General features: G+C 38.1%; 2 protein-coding genes across 5 annotated transcripts in view; one reads left to right on the forward strand and one right to left on the reverse strand.

The window, feature by feature from the left end:
- The first annotated feature begins 2,255 nt into the window (after positions 1–2,255).
- LOC121732868 (cyclin-dependent kinase 12) lies at positions 2,256–21,396 on the forward strand. Of its 2 annotated transcripts, XM_042122863.1 has the most exons (18): positions 2,256–2,571; positions 2,870–3,007; positions 3,275–3,683; positions 7,351–7,505; positions 8,033–8,219; positions 8,720–8,836; positions 9,236–9,359; positions 9,810–9,935; positions 10,572–10,793; positions 11,099–11,284; positions 11,717–11,834; positions 12,023–12,129; positions 12,205–12,324; positions 13,221–13,448; positions 13,993–14,189; positions 14,612–14,816; positions 18,944–19,212; positions 19,463–21,396. In XM_042122863.1, exons 2-18 carry the CDS (start codon positions 2,917–2,919, stop codon positions 19,686–19,688), a joined length of 3,087 nt encoding a protein of 1,028 aa, XP_041978797.1. In that variant the 5' UTR covers positions 2,256–2,571; positions 2,870–2,916; the 3' UTR covers positions 19,689–21,396. The 2 variants fall into 2 exon arrangements, with proteins under 2 accessions (XP_041978797.1, XP_041978796.1); XM_042122862.1 differs by having other exon boundaries at positions 2,257–2,571; positions 2,870–3,683.
- Positions 21,397–22,558: 1,162 nt separating this feature from the next.
- Positions 22,559–24,701, reverse strand: part of LOC121732869 (unconventional myosin IC) — a 51,300-nt gene continuing 49,157 nt past the window's right edge. For all 3 annotated transcript variants that reach the window (XM_042122865.1, XM_042122867.1, XM_042122866.1), the window contains exons 20-21: positions 24,536–24,638; positions 22,559–23,160 (exon numbers count right to left, since the gene is read on the reverse strand). In XM_042122865.1, coding sequence (XP_041978799.1) covers positions 23,146–23,160; positions 24,536–24,638 — 118 coding nt within the window. In that variant the 3' untranslated portion in view covers positions 22,559–23,145. The remainder of the gene's footprint in view (positions 23,161–24,535; positions 24,639–24,701) is intronic.

A 24,701-nucleotide genomic window follows, 5' to 3' on the forward strand; every position in this document is an offset into this window, starting at 1 on the left:
AATTTGTCAAACTGAAACTTGACAACTGAAAGAGTTTTGGCGGGCATGTCACTTTCAAACTTCTTCTACTTTTGGTGTGGTTTTTATAATTTTTTTCCAAATTGTGTTTTTTGGGTGTTTGATATTCATTATTGGTAAAATATTAGCCATTAAATATCCGTTATCTTGTACAAGTGCACGTAAGATGTTGTCAAAACCAAAATGTATAATTCCTGCGACATTTAGTGTGAATATTGGTAAATAGGGCTATTTCTTTCGTGAATTTAAGCTAAAACATCGTTGTAATAACTTTATTATCCTATTCATTGGAATATTATTGCGCCTTTTTGTTGAAATGTATCAAGTTTTACATTCTTTTGCCCAGTTTTGTAGCAATTATTGATGGTATTCTCTGGTATTACCGATAGTTGTCTACCCATACGCCATCTAGTTACTAAAATGGAAACTGTTTGACAATCAAATTAAAAATATAGGAAAATCCCTCATTAAAACATAGAAAAACCAAAGTTTAAGAAAAAAAAATGTGTATTTTTTTAAGTAATGGCTTTTTGTGAAAAATCTAGCGCATTAAACTGGTTCTTTTTTTATTTTTAAAAGACAGAGGAGGTTTTCGTCTTAAATAAGTTCTTTACTTCAATGCTCTAAGTCAGATTCTAGTTTAGAAGTTATAACGATTTTCCTATTCAGAAGTAATGGTCAGATTAGTATGAAGTCAGAGAAATTTTTTTTTTATCAAAAGTTGGAGAGAAAAAATTGGAACTCATGATTTATGGCATATTTTAGTGACAAATTGGCTTTGAAATATTTTTTTCTCCAACTTTTGAAAAAAAAATGTCTCGCTTCTCAATACTAATACTTCATAAGAAAATCTTTATAACTTCTAAACTATCTGACTTAAGCGCTTATTCCACTTATCCTAGCTAGGAAGTCCTAGCTAGGATAAAGTGCTTATTCCACTTGTCCTATTTAGAAGTCCTAGCTAGGATCCTACATAGGAGACTAATAAGTTCGCTTCTTATTCCACTTGTTCTAATTGTGACTAAATCAGTTGTCATTTTGGTCAGACGTCTTCTTAATGGCTCCAGTTCTATCAAAGCAACAAAAAATTGGTCTTCTCATAGGCTTAGCTGTTGGCTCAATGAAAATAAAAATAAATAAAAGGCGAAAAAGATTTTTGAAAGAATTTTTGCTCCACGTAAAATTATGAATTATGAACTTTCTGAACTATTTGGAACTAGCAGACTTAAGAAATTACCTACGAGTGGATTCCAGATTATCGGTCGCAATTAGCAGTGGTAAGGGTCGAATCTTCACCTTAAGTTTATCTCCACAGTTTGTCTATACTTTCGCATTTCTACTGGTGGCCGTGCTAGCCCAGCAGCTGGTCGCCAGTCGCCACCATAGGAGGAGTGTTCTGTGCACAGGTTCTGTGGTTGCCACTCGCCTGTCAAATTTACAGTGTTGTAAAAGTTACCGATTTATCGGTAGATCTCCCGATTTTGGCAAACAAATACCGATAAAACGATTTTAGGGTATAATCTCCCGATTTACTCAATCTTAGAACATTAAACTTAATTTATATTCATTTTGTAGTTTGTAACACCAAATTTTACATTTTTATTATTATTATTTTATTCCCCAAGTTAGGGTTATTCCCCAAGGGGCAAGGCATTAGATTGGCCTTTCAATAAACAAGCAAATTTAGGCTGTAATTCATACTCACTAAAGTTGAATATTAGTGTAGGGGAATATATTTTTTAAATACGTCGATATGAATGCGACAGGTTTCAAATTTTCAATTTTCATTTTTCAATTTTTCAGTTTCTAATCATTCGTCCGATACGCAACTTCCTATATTGTATTAACGCAAATCAAATGTCTAGTTCAGACCCAGACAGGGATTTTCCAACCACTAGTAGTGGTACGTTCGAAACAAAAAGAAAAAGTTATACTACAAAAATATATAAAAAGAGTGGGAAACACGCCCGGAGTTTGCTGGGTGGTTACAGGCAAGCAGTAATATTAAAGATGCAAACTACGCCTATTGTCTAAGCTGCAAGAAGGAGGCTAATGAAAAACTTTAACACGTGTTTTAATTTGATTTATTTAGGCAGCAATCTCCCTATTTCGTCCGATTTTTAGTTGGTAGCAATCTCCCTATTTCTCACGATTTTTAGTTGGTAGCAACACCGATTTCATAAATGTCATTTCTGCAACACTGCAAATTTACAAAGTTTTTTTGTGATGACAACACCGCTAACATATGACGAAATGATTGAAAAATTTTATGAAAAAGAAAAGCAAATGGCTGCTTAGAAATCGACATTCTTGAGATCGCACAAAATAATCCGATGTTATTACATGAATTATGCACTTAATATGATCATGATTAGCAAAATAAAGCTCTAGAGCTCTCAAATAACTGAAATATATCTATATTTTATGAATAAAAGCTTCTATATCCATCATTATATCATTTTCTATCTTCACCACTTTACGTTTGACTAAAAATAAAGAAATTATTATTGTGTTTGCGATGGATCCACGTTCGTTCTTCTGTTCTTTCATAAGGTAAGTCGATTTTATTATTTACTAATTTTATTTAAATGATTCAAGCTTTTGTCAACGTTTTTATAATGGCTCCACCGAAGTCATTATGTTATTAATTCTTATAATTTCCCTAGCAAAATGCCTTTCCTTACCTTTAGAAGCACTAGCATTAGCAGTGAATAGTCGATTTTATGACAATTTACTATATTTGACCTAAGAACTTGTCATAACTTACTGTAGGTACCTACTCGTACACGAACTCATTACGTAGACGGCTCGTTCGTACAGATAGTGACTCGGGCTCTCGTATTTTTTGCAGGTGAAGTGATGTGAATAGAGAGCTGGGCGGCGACCGCCCTTTCGAACATGGAACGGAGCCACGACAAGAGGCACGGCAAGCACCACAAGGAGAAGCACAAGAAGCGCTCTCACAAGAAGTACAGGAGCCACTCTAGCGGTACCCACGACCAGTCATACGCTACTAGTAACTCAGTGAAACCCCTGGTGGAGTACTCCGACGTCAGCTCGGAGGACCTGTCGGCCCCGGAGGCGGGCGAGATCGAGAGCGAGGCCAGCTCCATTGGCCGGCACATCGCCGACGATCTCGACCGCACCAGGAGGTCCCACTCCATCCGCACCTTCCTCGACAATAAGATATCGGTGACGACCACGAGCAGGCGGGCCACTGACGAATATGCTCTCACTCGTGATTCTTCTTCAGCAGCGAGGAAGAGGCGGGTCGAGTACGAGGATCCGGAGCCGGAGTACGATGAGCACTCCAGATATAAAAAGAAAAAGGAGAAGCGTAAGAAGGACAAGAAAAAGAAGAAGAAGAAGTCCAAGCACAGGTCCCGGTCCGCTAGCCTGGAGAGCGTGTCGCCCGACGACAATCTACCGGTAGCGGCTACCCCCGACAGGCCGGTGACACCGCAGAGGTACACTCAGGTGCCCATAAGCGAGTGGGAGAAGGGGTCTTCTCCTATCAGGAACGGGTCATGTTCCCCGGTGTCACCATCCACCACGCCTATGATACAGGAGCGTCGGGAGATATCTCCGCGTCATAGGCCTGTCCGGGAACCTCCGATGCATCCTATTCCATTCTCACCACATAGAGAATTATCTCCAGTGCTAAGGTGAGATAATCACTTTTTTATTTGCTCTTACTCTACCGTCTTTTTATTGACCTTGTTAATGAAGGCCAGGAAAACTTTAACAAATCTCTTAGACCTGGATCCCAAAAGGATAAGATATAACTTTCTGATGGCTGAAACCATAGGTTCTTGGTAGTGCCTCATGTACTTAAATTACCTGCGAATTTGTGTAGCTCTAAGTGTGACACCTGGTCAGGTACCAGGTAACAAAGTTGACTTAAAATGAGTCTTACTTATTTTCTTATGGCTAATCTATACTAATATTATAAAGAGGTAAACTTTGTTTGTTTGGTTGTTTAATTGTAATGAATAGGCTCAAAAAGTACTGGACCGATTTAAAAAATTCTTTCACCATTCGAAAGCTACATTATTTACGAGTAACATAGGCTACTTTTTATTTTGGAAAATATAGGGTTCCGTAAGATATTTCAGTTTTTCCGAAACAACCAGAAAATTTACTTATTTTGCGTACGCTGCCTAAACTATAAAAGATAGAACCATACAATGTTCTAAGTAAATGTAGATCTTATAAATATCTACAAAAATGTCCGCGACACACTATACCTATCTATGTCAACTGAGGCACAACAACCATTTTTTTATTAAAAAATCTTGATTTCTTTTGGACTACATTTAAACGCATTTATTTTACTCATGCTAATAACTCTTATCAAAATAAATTATTTCATCTTTAAGTACAGTTTATGTAGACAATATTTGGTCTTTTAATTATTAAAATTGGACGTTTGGTTTAGAAGTTATGGCGAAATTAAAATATTGCGATTTACGCCCGTTTCGAAGTGGGCGCTACCAAGGCGGGGGTGCGCTCGCGGGAGCGGAGTTTAAATCTATGAGTATTGAACTATTGACTATTGAGTAGTAATAATATATCTATCAGTAGTATCGACGCAGAGCTGATGACCAAATCAGTCATATAGCTTCAGCTGTATTAAAACTCCGTTAACTACCTACTTCCCTGAACAACCCTGTCTAATAATCTGCGTGCTGGCAGGTCGTGGGCCACCCTCCCACACCCACCGGTGTGGGAGGGTTGGGTAAAAATTGGGAAAAATGTAGTTTCAGCGACTTAATAGTGTTTGCGATGATAAATTAATGTAAATTTATATTTTTTTCACATGGATAATAAATAATAATGAATAATCAACCAAGTTCGAGACGGACTCACGCACGTAGGGTTCCGTATTGGTATAGACCGAAAGTAGACAAAAAATTGTGCTTTTTGTATGGGAGCTCCCCTTAAATATTAACTTTATTTTAATTTTGTTATTAATTATTAAGATACAAATATAATTAAGGATTGTGTAAAAAAATTAAGTAAGTACAGTATGTCAAGAAAGTGAAGAAATTAAAAAGTGGTAACATCGTAGTGTCATCCCTTTTTTCTTAGATTAATTTGAAAGGGATGACACGACGATGTTGCCACTTTTTACTATAGCTATTACCTAGCTGTTACTAATATTGATTACGAGCAAAAAAGGCCAAAAAAGCCAAAAAAATCACGTTTATTATATGGGGCCTTTTGATATTAATTTTATTTTGTTTTTAGTATTGGTCTTATAGCGGCAACAGACATACATAATCTATGATCAGAAGTCTATCTATAGCGGTCCTAGAGAAACAGCGGACAGACGGACAGACGAAAAAAATCAAAATTGCTGAACATATTTTTTTCATACATTTTTCATTAACCCACCCCACCACTCCCACACCCACCGCCCACGGCCTGCCAGCACGCAGATTATCAGAAATGGTTGTTCAGGGAAGTAGCTAACGGAGTTTTAATAAAGCTGAACCGACATTTTTTTTCCCCCACCGCACTACTCCCACACCTACCGCCCACGGGCCACTGCCAGCCAGCACGCAGATTATCAGAAAGGATTGTTCAGGGAAGTAGCTAACGGAGTTTTAAAACAGCTGAAGCCACATGACCGATTTGGTCGCCAGCTCTTAGTCGAGTAGTTGTAGTAGATCTATGAGTAAACAAACAAAGTTTACCTCTTTTTAATATTAGTATAGATTAAAAACTACTAAACCGATTTAAATAATTTATTCAGTGAGTGACATAGGCTATATATTTTTACCCGTGCGAAGCCGGGGCGGGTCGCTAGTATTTATATATAATTTTTAGATTATTGTTCTGAACTAGTATCATGTAGTGTAAGACACTTTTCAATGACCAAAACTATTATCAGACGTTTTAAAAATAACTTTGTTGCAATTTTTTTTCAAAGGCATTATTTTTATTGAAAGAATTTATTTTCTACTAGCTGTTGCCCGCGACTTTGTCCGTGTCACCATACTGCATAGTATAATAACAAAGATGGATAATTTTCCCCTCTTTCCTTACCCAAAGGGTAAAAACGGGACCCGATAACAAATATATTTCAGCCTGTCCATCTGTCTGTCTGTCCATATCCAGACTGTACCTCCCCTTTCTAACATGTAGTGAATATTATTAAAGTATGGATACAATTGAGTATTTTTTGGTCATATACCTAGTCAAGTGCCTACCTGTTAGACCCAGATCCCAGAGCGATAAGACAACTTACTATCACAATATGGATGAAACCTTAGGTTCTCAGTAGTTCCTTATGTACTTAGAATACCCTCGAATTTGTGAAGCTCTACATGGAGCTATACTCACTCTCACTCACTCACTCATAATGTGTAAATTAAATTAAAAAAACACGTTCATTTCAAGCCTTGTCGGACCAGCTGTCATCTGTCAAATTCTGTGGTCAAAGTTAAGGTTAAAGAGTTAGCGTTAACAGCTATAACCATAACTTTGACCATAACTTTAACCATGCCTCTGGTGCAACTCACCCTTAAATTTTAAAGCCTTGTCGAGCTCAAGGTTATGGTTAAATATGGCGTCTATTTTTGACTTTAACCAACGATTTGACATCTTGAATTGTAGTTATAGTTAAAGTTACAGTTATAGCTGGTTATAGCTAAAGTAAGTTGGTGCAACCCACCCTAAGCAAGTTGTATATAAGAACCACTTAGCATTTATATTAACTCTGATCAGTTACTATTCCTAATATTTACATTTTAACATAATTATTTTATAAGCAAAAGAATATATTATTTTTATAAAGATATATTACAAAACACAATTTTGTAGATAATAAACTAACTACTAACATAGATTTAAAAGTATGTTCACTATCTATGTTGAACTCTTTATTGAAATGATAACAATAACTATAAATGGTTGCTATGGACAATTGAGCTAACTATTGATGCATTTTGTTATTATGAACTATGTTCAGCTTGTAATCATTTTATGTTTATATTTTATTGTTAACTTGTTAAGAAGTTTCAATAGTGTGATGCATTTGGAATTCTTAATACAAAATTGTTGTTTTCATAGTTTACAAAATATATTCCCTCAAACTAGGCACTAGCCACTAACCCATGGGGGAAGTTTTAACAAAATTCAAGTAAAATTAACTACCAACGAAAATACTAAATAAATTTAAAACAATACAATAAAAAGGGCATAATTTAAATAGGCTTTGGTGGCTCATTCACATGCGTCACATCTCATGTGAGTGGCCAATATAGAATCACAAATTACTATTATTGGACTTGTGAAATATTACTATATATCTATTCATTGTTTCAGGAGGCGACAGAAGTCTACAACTCCTCACACACCACTAGTGCCTCCGTACCATGATACTGTCACGATAGACTCCGACAACGAGGAATTTGAGCAGAGGAGACGGGAGTACTGGGCCGAACAGCACAGGATGCAGGCCGAAGTTATGGTCATATCGGGTATATACTTATTTACTTATCTACATAACTATATATATAACATTGATTGATTATTTACTACAGTAACAGAGTGTTCTGATATTATTTATGTAATAATGTGTTTTAATGAACTGTCTTCAATGTGTCTAATGTATCCCTTTTTAACATTGTTCATGCAATAACATCAAAAGTTGCAAACAGAAACCTGTTCATGCACTTGTTTATGTAGACTCGCAATAAATTGCCTATAGTTATTGATCAATTTACATTAACAGTCGCTGTTTTAAAATTGTTCAGTGTGTAATGTGCATCCATTATACAATGTGTCCCGACACCGGTGTCCGATCCTTTAATGTCATGATGTATAAATATTTTAGTGACTCTGGCTTCAACTAATCTGACCAATACTTCATAAGAAAATCGTTATAACTTCTAAACTATCTGACTTAGAGCATAGAAGTAAAGGAATTTATTTAATTCTGGCGCAACGGAGTTGCGGGCGTCATCTAGTTATAAATATGTATGTTAATAAAAATAATTTGTAACAGATTCGCCGGTGCACGAGACTCGGCCGCGCGACTACAGCCCGCGCCGCCACCGCCGCCGCAGCCCGCGTCGCCGCCGCAGCCGCGACCGACACCGCGACTCGCGCGACGTGCGTGACGCTCGTGACGCTCGTGACCTGAGGGATACGCGGGATTCGCGGGATACGCGCGACACGAGGGATGTGCACAGGTGATTGGTTATTTTTAAGAACTTACGATTTTTGGACATAATAAGCAACAATGAATATTTGTAATTATAAAATGCGTATAAGGTATATCCGTATATAACTTATGAATGTTATGATTTAAGTAACATTTAACATAATAGCAAATACAGAAGCATGTAATTTCAAAACGCATATAAGGTTTATGGGCCACGCTACAATACTGTTGCGGCGTCGTACATCGCAGTTTTGTGGGCTGGCCCTATAATTTATGATTTAAATCTGAAAAAATAACTGTTATTTCCACAACAGGCAACTGTGAAAATGTGCTATTGTAAAACGCGTATTTGTAAAACTTTTTTTAGGCAATTTAACTCTTCTTAACTTCCTGATATTTTAATTTTTGGTTTGCATAATATTAAATAAAGAAATCGTCGAGGTTGTTACGCCTTTATGTTATATAAAGCCGTAACAACCTCGACGATTTCTTTACATATTTTTCGTCAAAAATTTTTTGATGTCACAGGTCGCACAGTCGCAGTTCTCTGAAGCGGCGGCGGTCGCAGTCGCGGACGCGTCGCCGGTCGTCGTCGCCGCCGCGACATCGCGCGCGACATTCGCCAGTGCGGGAGAGACATAGACCGTATGTATTTACTGTGACTGTGATTCATTGGCGAGTCGGCAAGCTAACAGTTTAAATTTTAGTTAAGTGTTAGTGATCCATTACCGTACCAATCATTCTGCTCACATCGTTTTTGCACCACGGACTTAGAATTCAAGCATGCACACAGCGTTTACAACATGAGCTTGCGTGCAAACCCGCCGATGTTTAAGTCCGCAGACTTAAGTGCTCCTATTAGACTTTTGGTTCGCGAGTTTTTTGGCGAGCCGGCGGTTTTGTTCGCCAATGAATCAACCTCCTAAACCTTGTCTGTCAAGTGTCAAGTCACTTTACAAACGTTTTTTGCGGACGTGCGTACACATATGCGTATGTGCGAGCGTCTCTGTATTATTCGGAAAATTAATCCAATTTTTTTATCAGGGGAAGGGAAGAGCCGCCAAGCCCGCCGACCACAGTGCTTCAACGTAAAATTGACTTCAAGGAGAAGATTAGCGATACAAGTCTGTTTGCTGAGCTCGTGAAGGACAAACATAAGAGGGCGAAGGTAAGACATGCTTATAATATTTGAACTTGAAAATAAAGTTAATTTGTATTATTTATCTAGAATTACATACATAAAACTGTGGTGAATTAAAAAAGTAAGTTTCGCTGAATGGGTACGATAAAGTTGCTGGTTGGCAGCGGGCAACATGGCATTGCAGCAGACGATGTGTCGCAACGACACTACTGGTTTCTATGTATATATTTCTATAAAAAACTGCGTAGCTAGCGACACTTCATAGAAATACATAGAAACCAGTAGTGTCGCGACGACACGTCGTCTGCTGCAACTTCACGTAACCGGCTGGCGTCTTCCAACTTGTACCTTATAATGCGCCAGATCCAGACAACCTAAAATCCACCATGAAAACTGGGTTCTACTCCAATGCGTTAATCCTACCTACAAGTGGGATCGCTTTAACCCTCTTTTACAATGATGGTGTTGAACTTGCAGAAGCTCCAGGAGATACTGAACCAGAAGGAGGAGGAGTCTCAGGGCGCGCTGTCCACCAGCACCAACAACCAGGAGGTGCTCACCATCGATGAGCTCTCCAACAACACCACAGACAGCATCACTCAGGTGAGACTAACAGAACAAAAAAGTAAGGTCACTAAGGAACAATAAAGCAGTACCCGATCCATGAATATTGCTATGTTGTTACGCTAAACGGCAGCACCACTGCACCAGTAGTTTGACAACTTTGCTGTCAATATCGGATAGGACGTGTACAAAACGTCGGATTGTATGACTGTATACGTACTACTTGCGCCCTCTACTCCGATCTTTGCGTAATATTCCGTGTTAAACAGTATTAGTGTCTAGACACACCACGCCGAAGTTCCGCGGCGGAATTCCGCCTGCATTGTATTTTAAATTACCGGTGACACGCCATGCCCAAAATTATGTCGCGTAACGCGTTATGTTGTATGCGTTTGACATTGCTGATGTAATCATGCGAAATTTCCGCCGTGAAACTTACAGCCTCGATTCAGTTGGCTATACATTATATAACAGATGTTTAGAGTTTTATTATTTCGAGAATGCAAACAAGCGTATTGCGAAGCTATAATAATGTTGCGACAACGCGTATCGTTACGGGTTAGGAAAGTGATTGCGTGAGATAAGCGTCAGCAGAAACATTACTGTTTATCGACTTTTCTATTGGTAACTTCTCCTGATTTTATTCCATACGTTAATATTATTTTATGTTCATAGAATTCAAACTCAAAAGAAAATGGCGTCACTAGTCAGCCGGCGGATCTAGTAGACATTCCTATGCCGATGGCCGAGGACTCTCAGTCAGCGAGCCAGCCCGCTCAGACTTCGCCCCCGAACGCTCAGGCCACGGAGTCGCCCGGGGTTCCGCCCCCGCAGCCCCCGCCGCCCACTGACGCGCCCGCCGCTAATGGGGACGCTAAACCGGATATGCTAATTGAGGTCATTATAATAACTATAATTTAATTGAATTTATTATTATTGTAGCTTATACACAAAATAATTATGCTAATATGTGAAAGATCAAATGTTTATTTATCTAAATATGTAAATAACGGACGGGTGTTTAACACAGTAGATTTTATTGCTGCACTTTCGCCTAAGTTTGCTAGTTATTTATTAAATGAGAGGTAATAAAGTAGATACAGTATGTTCCTCGATTAAGGTCGCGGGGAATATTATAAACAGGTTCACTGTAATCATAATAGTATCATAAACAGCCAGTAAGAAGTGTTTTTGTATAACAGTCGCGTCTACCGACGCCCCCCGCGCCGCCCGTCCCGCCGGCCCCGCCCAGCGACGAGGCCCCGCCCACGCCGCCCACCGCGCCGTCGTCCCGCTCCGTGGTAGACAGCGTGTTCAACGCCAATCAGCAGCCGCCCCCGCCCAAGCCCAAGAGCCTCACGAAACTGCCCATGCCGCCCAACACGCAGGTAAATATATTTAAATAGTCCGGTTGCCGAGCTTCAATTCAATTCGTACCGTACATTGAGTTATTTTTAATTGTTTGTTAGCGCGTACCTGTAAAAATTAGATCACGGGAATTAGAAATATACAGTGTGTAACAAAAATAAGTGATAATACTTTAGGGTGTGTACGTGTTCCTTGTAGAGAGTTCACTGTGAAAGTAGCAACGCTGAAAGACCAAATTTTTTTTTCACTTTTGTATAATTTGGTCTTTCAGCGCTGCTACTTTCACAGTGAACTCTCTACAAGGAACACATACACACCCTAAAGTATTATCACTTAATTTTTGTTACATCCTGTATATATGTTACATAATGTATTGAAGCTGTAAGTGATAAATGATAAATGATTTAAAATTCGTTGTATATTTGATGATAGACCCTTATATAATATTTCAGGTGGAAGATCTCAAAACCCTCGCCAACGACAGTCCTCTGAGTACGCCGTCGCCGAGCCCCGTCAAGAAGTCTGAAAAACCAAAGAGAACCGGCATCATGAATTTACCAATGCCACCTGGTTAGTTGGGCTTTCTTTAAAAAAAAATACCAAGTGCGAGTCGCACTAGCGTACAAATGGTTTCCTTTTTAATAGACAGACAGCGAAATTTCAGTAATTCAGGCTTTTTATGTGAACATTAAAAAAACGAATTGATCAAAGGCCCTTATTGCATGAAATTACGATGCAAGAAAACATTGTATTTTCAGTGATACGCGGCTCCGAGGAGTTGAGCGGGGACGAGCTGGACGGGTCGACGCCGCCGCCGTCCCACGCGACCTACTCGCACGTCTTCGCACGCAAAAACAAGGACGCTGTACGTATACCTCTGTAGATTTTTGTAGTGCTAAGTTAGTACTAAAAAGTTAACAATTTTGCTACCGTATTACAGACTGGGTCGAAACTGAAGAGGCCGCGAATTTTAAAACGTCGCGGCTCCAAAGTTGTACCCGTCGCTACGCCGACACATCATGCCAAAGACTGGGGCGAGAAGTGCGTTGATGGATTTGAGGTAACATTGTTTTACATTTACACTAAAACTGGCAATTAAAATTTAAATGGAAAGATTGCAAAAATTTGGTTTTTAAAACACACACAAGGTTCGATTGTTATCGGACCTTCAAAAAAGAGGTAATAGTTTCGGCTGTAGATTTTTTATTAAAGCACACTTTGGCACCGTTTATCATTTCTGCACTAACCCACAAAAAACATGTATTGGGTTATGAATAGTTTTATTATAGTTCTTTAGATGATTTAGAACAAGACTGCATTCAATATTCAACAAAAAAAAAATGGTGGGTGAAATAAATTTATTTATTTATTTATTTCAAAGGCACATCTACAACATAAACACAATCATTACAATCATTTACAGTTCGCAGATTAAGGGTTATGCGCTTATGTTAATTACAGATATGCACAACATTATTATTACAATTCAATATAAACATTGTCAGTACAATTATAATATTATATAAAAAGTGAAATCAGGTATGTAATTGAAGTAATTTTTTTATTTAAATTTTTAAAATTCAAAGTAAACTTAATTTATTAATTAAAATAAAACTTAACTACTAGAATGCCATTTTATAAAACAATAATTCATCTTAATAATAAAATTAAAAATATCTAAAATGTCCCTTACAAGTTACAAGTTAACAATTATCTAAAATACCTAATAATTATTTAAATGTCACAAAATAATAAATAATAAGGTGTATAAATTTAATAACAAAATAATAATAATATCCAGTAAATCACAGACAAAGGTCATAATTAAGTACATAATGTCAAAACTCATAACATATTTATCACAAATTATCACAAATTAATACAGTCTTTGTTTACTTTAAGTATTTTCCTTTTAAAAATATAAATGCTAAAAAGCGACCAACTTAAATGTTTCAGGTCCTCACGCAAATAGGCGAGGGCACGTATGGTCAAGTGTACAAAGCCAAAGACAAGAACACGGGTCAGCTCGTGGCCCTGAAGAAGGTGCGCCTCGAGAACGAGAAGGAGGGCTTCCCCATCACCGCCGTCAGGGAGATCAAGATCCTGCGCCAGCTCAACCATCGCAATATTGTCAACCTACGGGAGATCGTCACAGACAAGCAGGACGCGTTGGACTTCCGGAAGGTGAGCTAACAGTCAGGTATTGGCCGCGCCAAACTTTAAGGCAGTGCCAAATTTATATTTTTTATGAGTGTAGGCCACTTTACACTCATAAAAAATATCAATAGTTTGGCGCGGCCAATACCTGACTTTTAGCTCACCTTCCGGAAGTCCAACACGTACTGATCACTGTTTTGTTGCTTGGTGTTTCGCCGCCTCATGTACGAAATCTGCCGCTCTATGGATGCTGCCGCCCCTAGGCCGCCGCCTAAATGGCCTATTTTATAACCTTTTAGGTCACTACGTAAAACTGGAGGAGGCAACCTGCAATAGCAACGTCCTATGGCTACCATTAATATTACCGTCTGATCGCGATCTATAAATACCAATTGATAACTAATCTAATAATATTATGTCTTGATGCGCTTGCACCCGCCCCTCTACCGCGCGCCCCTGTATTGAGACTTAAAAATTGAACACTTCCTTTTTGTCAAGCGATCTTCAAGTTATTCGCGACATTTACTGCCAGTTCTTGCATAGTTTACACGTAAAACAACCATAATTACAGGACAAAGGGTCGTTCTATTTGGTGTTTGAGTACATGGACCACGACCTGATGGGTCTCCTGGAGTCCAAGATGGTGGACTTCACGGAGTCCCACAACGCCTCCATCATGCGCCAGCTCCTCGACGGCCTCGCGTACTGCCATAGGAAGAACTTCCTACATCGGGATATCAAGTGCAGCAACATACTTATGAACAACAGGTATGTGCAGTTTTATTTGTGTATAAGTGGTTGTATGGACGATGTGGTGGTGGATGAATTATATTTTTTATATTATATTATGTATCTGATTTTATCAGAGGAATATCATATCATTAACCCGTGCAAGTTTCTTACGCCGGTTCTTCTCGGCGGGGTAGTTCCCGAACCGGTGGTAGGCAACGTAGTTTCTTCGTTCGACTTTCAAAAAGTGTATCATGATACCCATTTTGAATAAAAAGATATTTTATTTATTTATTTATCAGTGTCATGAGTCATCTATGTTTCAGTCCTTTTACCGTAAAAAAAAATTTGCTCTTTCAGTGCTGCTATTTTCACAGTGAACTTTATAATAGGAACACAAAGTACTATCACTTAGTTTTGTTACACCTCGTATAACTAAGTCATAATTATGTATGTTACAGGGGTGAGGTGAAGCTGGGCGACTTCGGTCTGGCGCGGCTGTGGTCGGCGGAGGATCGCGCGCGGCCGTACACCAACAAGGTGATCACGCTGTGGTACCGGCCGCCGGAGCTGCTGCTGGGCGAGGAGCGGTACGGGCCCGCCGTCGACGTGTGGTCCATGGGCTGTATACTCGGGGAGCTGTTCCTCAAACATCCACTGTTCCAGGTGCGTTTGATTGACATGTGGTGAGATAGCGTTGATAATATTGTGAACTGTGAACACGCAACCGCTATCGTGCATCCACAGCTTTATTTTATTTTTTTAGGAATATCAGCAATATGAAAACAAGCTTACATAAATAATTAACAATTAGGTCCTTATACAGCATTCATATCAATTGGATCCTATAACTTGGATAATATCACTGAGCCCTTTTGCTCTTTACGCATGTATATAAAAACAAATAGTACTCTTCGATTCTCACATTACGTGCTACTATCAAAATGTTAGAGGTATGCGTGGTCACGCTATAAATATTTATCAAAATATATCTGCCATCGACTTTGATGTAATTATTTTTACTGAAACGTGGTTAAATAACAGTGTGCATGATAGCGAATTTATTGACGATAGATACGTTGTTTATAGGCGAGATAGAGAAACCTGTGCCATTGCTCAGAGAAAAAAAGATGGTGGAGGCGTACTTATTGCTGTCTCGAAACGATTGGTTTCTCACCGTGAAAACGATTTCGATAGTCCTTGTGAAGATATCTGGGTTAGCATTGACCTTATTAACAAAAAGAAGTCCCAAAAACTTGTCTTATGTTCAGTTTACTTACCCCCCCAACATCTTTCCGAAACACTGAATGTGTTCTTGTGTAATGCTAGCAAAGTAATTGAGAGTTTACAGAGCGATGACATTGTATTGCTGGTCGGTGATTTTAATCTTGGTGGCATATCTTGGCATCCATGTCAACCACCAGAATCTCAACTTATACCCTCTAATTATGGAACATCTTCAATCAAAAGCAACTTAGTTGATTTTCTCCATTTGCATCACCTAAGCCAATATAACGGAATCGTTAATTCGTCAAATAAAACTCTGGACCTTGTATTGTGTGATGAAGGCATAGTCTCGGTGGATGCTTGTACTCCTCTACGTGCAGTTGATGCTTTTCATCCACCTCTCGAAATATCACTGGGGTTATCTTCCATTCACTATGGGTCTAAAAATACGACTAAAAGGAACATTTTTTTCTCAGCTGACTACGAAGCTATTATCCAAAGTCTTAATAAAATACAGTTGCTTGATGAGCTTAGTGTGTTCCGAGATGTGGATGCGATGCTATCTAGATTTTATGATATCCTGAATGATATTATAAAGACCAATGTGCCCCGTACGCAACGACGCAAAAAGAATGCACCTGTCTGGTTTTCCTCAGAACTCATAAAAATGCTGAGACAAAAGCATAAGTATCGCATAAAGTTTAAAAAATTTAATAATCCCCTTGACAAAATTGAATACCAATACTTGAGAAAGGACTGTGATGCTCTTCTTGCTAGCAATTACAGGAAATATATAAATGATCTAGAAGAACAAATCGGTAATAACCCTAAATACTTCTGGACTCATATTAAGAATCTGCGTAAATCCAGTTCCTCCTATCCATCTCGCATGCACCTGAATTCTCACACCGCTGACTCTATATACACAGATAAGATATGTGAACTCTTTGCGGAACAATTCTCTTGTGCTTACCGCCCAAAAGCAAACAGGCCTTCTAGCAACGTTGAACAAAATTTTCATTCATGCATTTCCAGTATGTCATCAATAAAATTGAGTTTTCGTGAAGTTAATTTAATATTAAAAAGACTTGATTGTACTAAGGGTTCAGGACCGGACAATATACCCCCAATATTCTTGAAGAAATGTGCCAAATCCATATCGCTGCCGCTTCTAATAATTTTTAACTTTTCATTAGAAACCGGGAAATATCCTTCCTTGTGGAAAAAAGCAAGAATCGTTCCAATTTTCAAAAAGGGTCGAAAAGACTCAGTATCCAATTATAGGCCCATCTCAATATTGTTGACCATGTCGAAAGTCTTTGAATCATTAGTTCATCCTTACATGCTCAATCACTTTAGAAACAGCGTCAGTCAAGTTCAGCATGGTTTTATTTCTAAGAGATCAACGCAAACTAATCTTCTATCTTATGTAACTGACTTGATTGACGCTGTTGATAAAGGTTTTGAAGTTGACGCTATTTATACAGATTTTTCAAAGGTTTTCGACACGGTTGATCACGATATACTCGTTGATAAACTACAAGGATACGGTGTTTATGGGTCACTTCTGGAGTGGTTTCGATCTTACCTGCATCTTCGTGTGTCGTCTGTAGTTATCGATGGATTTGAATCAAATTCCTTTGTCTGTACTTCTGGTATGCCACAGGGGTCAATTTTGGGGCCCGCTTCTGTTTGACATTTTCATCAATGACCTATGTGACTACATCATTTACTCTAAAGCATATATGTTTGCGGACGACCTGAAATTGACTCATGTGGTTAAAAGCCTATCAGATCAAGCTCTCTTTCAGCACGACTTGGACTCCCTTGAAACTTGGTGTCGACTAAATAAGATGGACCTAAATACATCCAAGTGTTTCCACATGAGGTTTTCTCGAAGGCATAACAAGCTTGAGACATCCTATACTCTCTCTGGCGAGACTGTCAACCCTGTCACTGAAATAAGTGACTTAGGGGTACTTATGGATGGTGAACTTCGCTTCACATCTCACATCGATAATATTATATGTGCTGCAGGCAAATCACTAGGATTTATTCTCCGTAATAGTAAATCATTTCAGAAGCCGCAGACTCTCATAATACTTTTTAACTCACTTGTAAGAAGCAAACTCGAGTATCGTAGTTCTGTGTGGTCTTCTTCTTACATGATCCACACCAATAGAATCGAAAGATTGCAAAAACGATTCCTAAGAAGTAATATCTTTAAAAATGTCCTGGGTTCCACTAAATCTTATGAGGATAAATTACAGATTCTCGGCATGCATAGCCTCGAGTCAAGACGTGCAATGCTTGATGCGACCGTTCTCTATAAAATTCTACACGGAGCAATAGACTGTCCTCATCTTTTGTCTAGGATAAATTTTAAGATACCACACCGTACACCACGTCATCCTGTCCCCTTGTTCTCAGGTTGTGCGTGCCGCACAAACTTGCGCAAGAATTCTCCCATTTCTAGGACCATTGCCTTATACAATAGCATCTCAGATCAAATAGATGTATTTTTTGATAGCCTTTCCAAAATCAAAACTGTTGTATTACAGAAATTTAACCACGTTCCAGGATAGCATGATGGTATAAACTGGATTTTATAAATTGTACTTATTCTAAATCACTATTATTAATTCATTTTTATTACCACTATTTAAAATAAACCCTTTTTATTTTAACTTAATTTAATGAATTGTATGTCAATGAATTGTATTTTTTATTATTTTATTTCAAATCTGTATTTTAATAACCATTTTTAACTTAAATTTTTACATAACTTATATTTAAAAAACATTTTATAATTTATTTTACAATTGAATTAAACCCTTTTCATTGTAATTTTAACTTTATTTAATGAATTATTGTAAGTTAATGAATTGTATCATTATTTTATTTTTTCTTAATTTTAAATCTGTATTTTATTGTAAAAGCATATTTATAGATGATTTTATGTATCTTATTTTTATTTCTAATTGTGTTTATCGTTTACTTTTTAATGTAATTGCATGCTGTGACCAATTGTAATTAGTTATTGCGCGTATATTGTAGTATATTGTAGCGTGTATTTTTAAATGTCTAAACCTAATGTTGTAATTCATGCAAAACTGTTTTTGGTCCTAAATAAATAAATAAATAAATAAATTGGAGACATGCAACAACATTAGTTCTTAAAACACAATGCAACTTTACGTGATACTAGCGGCGACTCTCTCTCGCAGGTGAGCAGGTATGAAAAAAAACTTGCCTTCTGCTGCAAGTTTAGTCTGACCACAGAATAGAAACACTGACAGATTTTAAAGATTAATTTTATCTGTTCATCGTTATGCATAAACTTACTGTACTGTGATACTTTTTCTATTCTTTCTTTGAAAGATTTTTTTCTACGGTAGCCTTTCTAAGAGTGCTAAAATTCTAAAAAGGTTAAGAATTTGGGAAGACAGCATAATATGAGAGTCGGAAAGTTGGTGTTGCATTTAATGATCGATAATTCACAGGTAAGCAAATAGTCAGCTCGCATGCCTCCTACGATAAAACCTTAATTATACCGTATATTCCAGGCGAACATGGAGATGATGCAGCTGGAGATGATCTCGCGGGTGTGCGGGACGCCGGTGCCGGGCGTGTGGCCGAACGTGGTGCACCTGCCGCTGTGGCCGACGCTGCGGCCCAAACGCTTCCACAAGCGGTGCGTGCGCGAGCAGTTCGCCTTCATGCCGCCGCCCGCGCTCACGCTGCTCGACCGCATGCTCGAGCTGGACCCCGAGAAGAGGATCACCGCCGAGGACGCGCTCAAGAGCGCCTGGCTGAAGGGCGTCGTGCCGGACCAGTCAGTATCGTGTTTTGTACATAACGATTTGGTAGCGAGTATGAATAAACTTGAAATACTCCTCCAGACTTTACAAGGTTGCTTGGATGTTGAACCTATAGCTGCTTCTTTTTCACGCGCTCGAATATGTATTTCCGTTGGAAAAGCCTTATTTCTCTATTAGGTGACCAAACTTAATTTTTACTATACCGTCACATCTTTATTTATTACTGAAGTTCACTAGCTTTAAAAATTCCGGTAAACTTTTCAGAATGCCCGCGCCGGAGTTGCCGACGTGGCAGGACTGTCACGAGCTGTGGTCCAAGCAGCGGCGGCGGCAGCAGCGCGAGCAGGAGCAGGCCGCCAAGACGAAGCCCTACGGCTACCAGGACGACAAGAACGAGTGCTCTAACCAGTCCGACTCCAGCTACAAGAGTGATTACAAAAACGACGGATTCAAACCTGAATCCCAGGAGACAGTGGGACAGGTGAAATAGTATATGTATATATGTGGATTCTACGAATAATGGTGCTTCAGTGTTCAGACTCGAGCCAGTGCGTGGTGCCTCCGTTGGCCGGACGTTAAAAGCCGAAAATGTATTCCATGTAGAGTAGATGTGCTTAATATTATGAATGCGTGTGGAAGTATCGCGTGCTCGGGACTCTGTGTTTGCAGATTTGGTTTGATTATAGAATTTGAGGCTGTTCATAATATTAGGTAATCTACAAATTAAGCTATACAAAATGTACTAATAAAATGCATTGTAAAACCTATAATTTATTATTAAAAATATTTATACATCATTTTATCATATTTCTATATTTTTTTTATGTATGGCCCACATTATGAAGCGAATCACGAAAATGAAATTAATATGAAATTTTGTGACTAGCCTCGTGGTTTAGACCATACCAGTCGCTTATTTGGGTTGTTGCAAATAACTACATAATAGCAAATAATGTCCCGAGATCCCTATTAATTCTACACGTAAATAATATACAATGCAAAAGTGCCTTGAAAATAAATTATTGCTGGAACAAAAGCCAGCGAACTGCAGATAGTTTTCCCCTTCTCTTCCTACTAGGCCCACAAGATAACTTTAAGTAAATAGTAGTACTTATGCAAAAAAAAAAAAAAAAATTTTACTTAAACCTAAAAAAATAACCTTTTCTGAATAGCATTCTTGGCACAAAAAATTCTCTTGTTAGCAACTTAATACATACAAAATCAATGATCATAATTATTTTGACGTACAAAATTATAGGTTAATCATTCAAAACTTCCTAAAATTACTTCCTCACAAAATTCCTAATGCATTTGATCACGCTACGCTAATATACTTTTAACTATTTTTTTGCGTCCTATACTGTTGTTTGGTTCTGTTTGGTAGATGGGCAAGAAGTAGTCGAATCTAGTACCTATGCTAAAACGGAGACCTTTTAGTTGGTCAAACACAGCCATGACTCGGTGATTATTGACCATAGGAAAATGACATGGTCATAAATTTTACAAACAGTTCAAAGGCTGAAATTATAGATTACAATTAAATTAATTGAAGCTTTGCTTTTTTAGTTTAATGCTCAAATAAAGCATAACATCAATTTATGTAAAATAAAATAAATTTATATAGGCTTCACTGGCCGTAAATTATAAAATATAATGTAAAATAAATACAAAACTATTTAAACTAAGCCATCGACAATGCTAATTATATTATGTTAATGTAATAATATCGGGTACAATAACATATCTATTTTTGTATCTAAAATATTTGTGCAGTGTCAGAGGAATGTATACCTAGGCCGATGTTACGTCAGAGTCAGTAATTATTTTATGCTGAAAAAACGAGTTGTGTGAAGTTTTAGTTATTTGCAATAAGTTATAAAGATAAGTGTAAACTTACAGTGTTAAAAACTAGTAAAAGTGCCAACTCAAGTTCTTTTCTATTCATTGTGACGACAGTCACACAATTTCAGGTAGCAATGACAGAATAAATAAAAAGTCCTACGTGACTGAAAGACTAGCAACACTGGGACTCCCCACTCGTGCCAATCGGGATTTAATTTAAGCATGCAGTTTATCCTCTATCCCTCTTCTTCTCGGACTTATGAAAGATAACTTAAATATTAGATATGCCATTAGCAGTACCCCGATTGGAGGAAGTGGCGCTCGAGGCAAAAAAATCTTGGCTCGTGCCAACAATAGTAATTTTACACTTGTTGAAAGTTGAAGTCCTATAATTGCATTTACGTAATATATCATGTGCGAGAATATGTAGACGTATGCCATGTGATCCCTAGGTTTTTATGTTTTAAAAAATCCTAGGAACCAAAATTTTTCGAACCAAAGTATGCATGGCGTTAGTAACATATGAATTGTATAATTTGTACATATTGTAATATTGTATATATGTATCTGTGTAAGTTTTTCTCCGATGGTCCCATGCGAAGTGATAAACTCTTCCAACGGCTAGTTTTTGTATTTGTATAATTTGTAATACATATTAGCGAAGCAATAAGCCATCACATATTGTTTAAGTTATTTTTAAAACTGTGATTGTAAAAATGTTGACTTTAAGGAATTGATAATAAAATGTATGTTAAAAATATTGATTCTTTCAATTTAACATTATGTAAGAAAAAATCATTTTTCTACAGTATGATGAGATGCAGCAGCATCAAGGGTCATTTTTTTCTCCATGGTCTCCTTTGTCGGTTGGTCCAGACTCGCATGTTTTAGAGTCTGTTCGTTGCAAACCAGTAAACCTTTTCATTACATAATTAGTATTGACTGTAGAGCATGGTTTCCCAAACTTATTTTGTCTACTGCCCACTTTGAAAATATCCACAGCCGAACATATAACCTCCTCCTTTTTGGAAGTCAGTTAAAAACAAATTATGTTTTAGCGCCCCCCTTGTTTCAATTTAAAATGCATCCTGATGAAATGAATCACCCCAAGCCACTACACAACGCCCCCTTTATTTTTTCTGGGTGCCACACCCTCCCACAAGGGGGCATTATCGCCCACCTTGGGAATGACTGCTGTAGAGTGTAGAATCTGCAGTGTGTAACAAAAATAAGTGATAATACTTTAGGGTGTGTACGTGTTCCTTGTAGAGAGTTTACTGTGAAAGTGGCAGCGCTGAAAGAATTTTTTTTTTTTCACACACACTTTTCACTGGGCAAGAGCCCGAGCGTCACGAGTTTCCCCATACAAAAGTAAAAAAAAAATTTGGTCTTTCAGCGCCGCTACTTTCACAGTGAACTCTTTGCAAGGAACACGTACACACCCTAAAGTATTATCACTTATTTTTGTTACACCCTGTATATTATAAATTATAACATTAAGGAAAAATAAAAATAATATTCTGTATTATCAAAACATTTATTAAAATGACTATAAAGGAACTGTCTTACTGTATAAGGCACGCGTTAGCCTGTAGACCCTGTAGTCATCACATGTATAGAAAGACACGTCATCAAAATACAAAATAAATCTCATTTGGTAAATTGTCTTCCTTTAAAGTACGTTATTGATAAGGGCTTACTCGCATAAGATTCTAGTTTGTAACTTTATTTTTTTATGCTGATTAAATTTTTATAATTACGATTGTTAAGCTTACTAAAAGTAAGTTGGCAGTCAAAATAATATGGCGAAAATGCTAAGTACTTTGTACGATACCTGTAGTACATTTATAATGTAAAATTAACTAATAAAAGATGCCTTACAATAAAATTAAATACATTTTTACATGATTATTGACAAAATGTGAAAAATATAAAATGTATTAATAATTTAATTTTCGTTTCGAATTTCAAATTAAAAGTTTGTTCGTCTTCTAGGACTATACGTATGTCGTTAGTGGTTAGTACGTATTTAGCTTTATAAACTTTTAAAACTAATGACTATAATAAGAAGGTAGAGGGCGCTCGGGTCGATCTCGAATACTGGTCTAGGGTGAAGCAACCTGCAACAAAAAAATTATAATTCGTAATGTGAACGCAACGTTTACTTATCTATAGTATACCGGGCAGTGGGCACCCCTGATCATATCAGGGTTTCCGTGGTTGGTTACCACATGTTGATCCTGGCGACACAGGAGTTGCAGTGGTGGGAATGAGTGGTGACTGGTGGGCCATTTACCCGTAAACTATGTATATGACTATTTTCTATTTGCCGGTCGAGGAGCAATTTCACTTGCACTTTTTATTTATTTTGACTGTGGAAATATAAGTAATAGCAATAAATTCGCGCGTTACTAGACAAGTATCGATGGTAGGAATGTACGAATGTTCTCCGCTCCGTGATATAAGACATTGCATGTTGCTGTTTCTGCGTGCTTTGCAAGTTGCAACCGGACGGAAGGTATTTTTATGTTATGTATTATCTTACATAATGGCTACTGCTACTAAACAACGTGAAATATGTGTATGTAGCAAAAAAGTTTGTGGGAATATGACTTATGAGTGTAAAGGCAGATTTACATTGAATCAGTGAGTAGTGGCTGTCGTCAGTGACTGCTGACTTGAAATCAATTTACACTACGGCAGTGCAATGACACGGCAGTGTACTAACGTCATTTACTGTCTCAATTTAAATCTGCCTTTATGGTCATAAAGGAAGATGTTCCCAGCATGTATAATCGGTGATGAGATTGTACGCCGTTGCCTGTTCGGTATGCTAACTACATATTATTCAATGAACTTATATTATTTTTCTATAAGGGCCTTCGCCCACTGCGACTTTTAGTAGCGATGCAGTCGCGCGACTATGAAGCGCATGACTGCATCACTACTAACGCGCGTTAGACGCATTTGCAACTCCATACAAAACACACACCTAGCGACTGCATCGCGACTGTATCGATGCAAATATGCGACAGTATCGCGACTGCATCGCTACAAAAAGTCGCAATGGGCGCACGGCCTAAGATACACCTGAGTATGGTATAGAGCAAGGTTTCTCAAACTTTCGGCTCCACGAACCCCTTGACGGTGACAGCGAACACCTTACTTATATTCACACACCTTCACCTTTAGAACACCTTCCTCTTTAGGAAGGGGAATTCACCGCTTCGCGTGAGAGTTCGAAATACTCTGCTTGTCTAGCTGCCCAGAAATCTAAACACAGACATCCTTTTGAAATCAGCTTGAAGAGTTTCATTTACTTACATACATATCTAATAATGACTGCTGTTACCACCATTACGTAAATCTTGTCGCGAACCCCCTGCCGTCGAATGGCGAACACCTAGCCTAGGGGTTCGCGTATCCCACTTTGAGATAGAGATATTCTTTCACTGTTTCTATTTTTGCTAGGTCCTAGAAATATAGTGTACTGACCACGAGCAGGTTGCCGCTCTTGGCGCGGTGTATGGTGGGCGCGGCGCCCGTCGTCACCTCGATGGTGCCGCCCTGCTTGCCGTTCACCAGGTTGTGGGCGATCCTGCGAAGGGAAGGTCAAATATTATTTCATTTACTGTTCTTGCAAACTTAGAGGAATTGTTGG

Source organism: Aricia agestis, chromosome 13, assembly GCF_905147365.1.
Source record: "Aricia agestis chromosome 13, ilAriAges1.1, whole genome shotgun sequence".
Lineage (NCBI taxonomy): Eukaryota > Metazoa > Arthropoda > Insecta > Lepidoptera > Lycaenidae > Aricia > Aricia agestis.

Excerpts from the sequence above, each read along its gene's own strand:
- LOC121732868 (XM_042122862.1), top strand. The coding sequence starts at position 2,917 with ATGGAACGGAGCCACGACAAGAGGCACGGCAAGCACCACAAGGAGAAG. Across the intron at positions 3,684-7,350 it reads GAATTATCTCCAGTGCTAAG|GAGGCGACAGAAGTCTACAA; the intron begins GTGAGATAATCA and ends TCATTGTTTCAG. Across the intron at positions 13,449-13,992 it reads ACGCGTTGGACTTCCGGAAG|GACAAAGGGTCGTTCTATTT; the intron begins GTGAGCTAACAG and ends CCATAATTACAG.